The following is a 4,051-nucleotide window of genomic DNA, read 5'->3' on the forward strand; positions in this document are numbered from 1 at the left end:
GAGGGTCAGTGCTGTGGGAGTGCCACACTGTTGGAGGGTCAGTGCTGAGGGAGTGCCGCACTGTTGGAGGGTCAGTGCTGAGGGAGTGCCGCACTGTTGGAGGGTCAGTGCTGAGGGAGTGCCGCACTGTTGGAGGGTCAGTGCTGAGGGAGTGCCGCACTGTTGGAGGGTCAGTGCTGAGGGAGTGCCGCACTGTTGGAGGGTCAGTGCTGAGGGAGTGCCGCACTGTTGGAGGGTCAGTGCTGAGGGAGTGCCGCACTGTTGGAGGGTCAGTGCTGAGGGAGTGCCGCACTGTTGGAGGGTCAGTGCTGAGGGAGTGCCGCACTGTTGGAGGGTCAGTGCTGAGGGAGTGCCGCACTGTTGGAGGGTCAGTGCTGAGGGAGTGCCGCACTGTTGGAGGGTCAGTGCTGAGGGAGTGCCGCACTGTTGGAGGGTCAGTGCTGAGGGAGTGCCGCACTGTTGGAGGGTCAGTGCTGAGGGAGTGCCGCACTGTTGGAGGGTCAGTGCTGAGGGAGTGCCGCACTGTTGGAGGGTCAGTGCTGAGGGAGTGCCGCACTGTTGGAGGGTCAGTGCTGAGGGAGTGCCGCACTGTCGGAGGGTCAGTGCTGTGGGAGTGCCACACTGTCCGAGAGTCAGTGCTGAGGGAGTGCCGCACTGTCGGAGGGTCAGTGCTGTGGGAGTGCCACAATGTCCGAGAGTCAGTGCTGAGGGAGTGCCGCACTGTCGGAGGGTCGGTGCTGAGATATGAGATGGAAACGAAAAGCCTATTGATAACTCCCCGGTGGAGGTTTATAAACACAGGAGCTCCATTTGAAGAAGAGCAGTGGTATTTTCTCTCTGATCTTGAGGTAATATTTCTCTCTCAGTCAGTATCATTGAACACTATATTATGATTGTCTTACTCTTAATATTAATGTGGCGAGTGTCTTATCACATGTCACAACAGGAACTAAACTTCAAAGGTATTCTGGATACCCAGAGAGTGAAAAAGGCAATGTAAATGAAGGCTTTCTTTTAAGTCAAATAAAATTAATATACTTATCAAAAAGATTAAATTTTTAAGCCAGATGCAACAATGAAAGAGAGTAGTGGGGATTTGGAGACTGAAAACTTCATGAAAGTTCCCTCCTAAAATGTACACAGTCTAACAAGTCACATCTTGTGTGTTTATGTGTTTCTGTGCCCTACAGACACCAGATTCACTCCATCTTTAGATTACTAGCTATTCCTTAACAGTCAACACCATCTACAAGATGCAATGCAGCAACTCACCAAGGCTCCTCACACAGCACCTCCCAAATTCATGACCACTTTCATTGAGAAGGGCGAGAGCAGCAGGTACATGGGAACACCGCCCCCTGTAAGCTTCCCCCCGTCCCCTCACTATCCCGTCAGTGTCATTAAACTCCATCCCTAACAGCTTTGAGAGTGTCCCTGCACCACATGGACTGCAGTGGTTGAAGAAGGAGCACACCATCACATTATCCAGGGGAATAAAGGATGGACAATGAATGCAGCCCAGCCAATGATGCCCACCTGCCCTGAACAGATAAAGAATTAGAGAGAGTCCTGCCACCCCACTGAGACAGAAAAGAAAGTCTCATTAATGTCTTAGTTGTTTTCCTGAAGCCAGCAGTCTGCTTCCACTTTGCCTATTTGCACATACACAGTCCCCCTGACGTCATCATTACAATTGCAGAGTGAAACCTGCACACTGTGTACCTGACTGGCACACTCGCGGGATGGAGGCAGTGGGGGGATTGAGTGAGACAGTTAGTAAGCTATAATTGCAGGATTTGCATTGGTAGGAATCATTTGCCAAAACAGATTTTCTTGATGTTGCGCCTGTTAAAATACATTGCGTTGTTTGATGGTTCGGGTGCTGAGGATTCTTTGGTGCAAGAAGCTAATGGCAGCGTCTCTGATGCCAGAGACTGTGACAGTCTGGCTGGGAAGGGTGACAGCAGACACTGCCTCAAAACATTTGGGGATGAAAGAGGTGCTGAGCTGTTTGGGGTTAATGTTCATACCTTGCTCTTGTTCTCTATAACAGTTCAAGAGGATGCTGAACCGTGAATTGACCCACCTGTCTGAAATGAGCCGCTCAGGGAACCAGGTCTCTGAGTACATATCCAGTACCTTCCTTGGTAAGTGAGAACACAATCCAGAGAAAGACCCCCATTGAAAGGGTCAACTAGGGAGACAGAAGGAGAGAGGAGTCACCCTGGGGAGACAGAGTGAGGAGCCACCCCAGAGAGATAGAGGGAGAAGAGTCACCCCAGGGAGAGAGGAACCACCCCAGGGAGACAGAGAGAGAGGGAGACAGAGAGAGAGGGAGACAGAGAGAGAGGGAGACAGAGAGAGACAGAGAGAGAGGGAGACAGAGGGAGAGAGGGACTTCCTGAGGAGACAGACAGGAAGCTGACACCAAAGGGAGATGAAGACAACAACAGCCTGGGAAACAGGGGAAGATGAGGTTAGGAAGAGAAAGTCAGATAGAAATGGGAGAATGAGGGAAAGGGTTAGAGATGTAATTTCCTAAGAGGAAGGCTTGCTACAATTTCCAGGAGGGATCTGAGGGATGGCTGGACAAGAGCAGTTGCTGAACCTATTCTGTGTTTCTGTATGTGTATATTTTTAAAAGGGCACCTGTAACTTTAAATGCATTGGTATATTTGTTTCTCTGTATATTTGTGTCTATATTTTTGCATGTCCTTATATATTTGTGCCTGTATATTTGTATCTATATTTTTGCATGTCCTTATATATTTGTGCCTGTATATTTGTGGGCAGTCTGGGTACTGCCTTTGTAATTGTGGCACGCGCTGTGTTTGTGTCTGTATTTATGTGGGTGTCTGTGTATTTGGATATTTGTGTGAATCTAGATCTTTCTGCTGGAATGATGACATGATAATTCACCATTACATTTGACTCTGTCCATCTGCCACTTTTTTTGCAGACAAGCAGAATGAAGTGGAGATCCCACCTCCCACCCAGAAAGACCGAGAGAAGAAGAACAAACAGCCCATGTGTCACATCAGTGGAGTGAAGAAACTGACCCACAGCTCAAGCCTCAACCTGAGTAACTCAAGCATCCCCAGGTTTGGAGTAAAGACTCATCAGGAAGAAGCACTAACAAAGGTAACATTGGGTTGTTGGTCCCCAGGGCACAAATACCAGCCAACTGCTCCAGGCTTGAAGTGGAAACTCTGTGAAAACCCCAGGGAATTGTCAAGCTGGCTCTGGGTTTAGCACTTTATGGAGCAGAAGCTTCCAGTTTCCACTTCCTTCCGTCTACACCAAATCACCTCCACCCACCTCCAACCTGCCTGTTTTTAGTAGATCTCAATTAGTGTAGCTGACCTCAGTACTCCAGCTAAACGCATCGCTCAGTGACTTCTTCAGTGTATGGGTGTCAGACAATACCATGGGAGCACATCATTGAAAAGAGCAGTGATGTGCTCAAAGATCCAGTCACGCCTGGAGGGGGAGCATCCAGCAGCCCAGATAATTGAACTGTCTCACTGGGAAGCTCCTGAAAGATAAGAAAACTGTACCCCAGTCACACTCAGCACCTTCAGGAGAGGGGAAACTGTACCCCAGCGAGAGGCTGCACCTTCAGGAGAGGGGGAAGTGTACCCTGGGGAGAGTCAGCATCTTCAGGAGAGGGGGAACTGTACCCTGGGGAGAGTCAGCATCTTCAGGAGAGGGGGAACTGCACCCTGGGGAGACTCAGCATCTTCAGGACAGGGGGAACTGTACCCTGGGGAGAGTCAGCACCTTCTGGAGAGAAGGGAACAATACCGGGGGGAGAGTCAGCACCTTCAGGAGAGGGGGAACAATACCGGGGGGAGAGTTAGCACCTTCAGGAGGGGGGGAACTGCACCCCAGTCAGAGTCAACACCTTCAGGAGAGAGGGAACTGTACCCTGGGGAGAGTTAGCACCTTCAGGAGGGGGGGGAACTGTACCCCAGGCGGAGTCAGCACCTTCAGGAGAGGGGGGATTGTACCCTGGGGATAGTCAGCACCTTCTGGACAGGGGGAACTGTAC

At 50.4% G+C, this 4,051-nt stretch overlaps 2 protein-coding genes across 2 annotated transcripts in view; one reads left to right on the forward strand and one right to left on the reverse strand.

Annotated features, from left to right (window-relative positions):
* Window positions 1–4,051, reverse strand: part of LOC122552394 (cAMP-specific 3',5'-cyclic phosphodiesterase 4B-like) — a 462,527-nt gene that overhangs the window by 165,126 nt on the left and 293,350 nt on the right. The window lies entirely within an intron of this gene.
* On the forward strand, window positions 2,006–3,256 carry LOC122552330 (cAMP-specific 3',5'-cyclic phosphodiesterase 4A-like). Its single transcript, XM_043695085.1, has 2 exons — window positions 2,006–2,147; window positions 2,960–3,256. The coding sequence occupies exons 1-2, from the start codon at window positions 2,063–2,065 to the stop codon at window positions 3,250–3,252; spliced, it is 378 nt and encodes a 125-aa protein (XP_043551020.1). The 5' UTR covers window positions 2,006–2,062; the 3' UTR covers window positions 3,253–3,256.

Source organism: Chiloscyllium plagiosum, chromosome 8 (assembly GCF_004010195.1).
Source record: "Chiloscyllium plagiosum isolate BGI_BamShark_2017 chromosome 8, ASM401019v2, whole genome shotgun sequence".
In the NCBI taxonomy this organism is placed as follows: Eukaryota; Metazoa; Chordata; class Chondrichthyes; order Orectolobiformes; family Hemiscylliidae; genus Chiloscyllium; species Chiloscyllium plagiosum.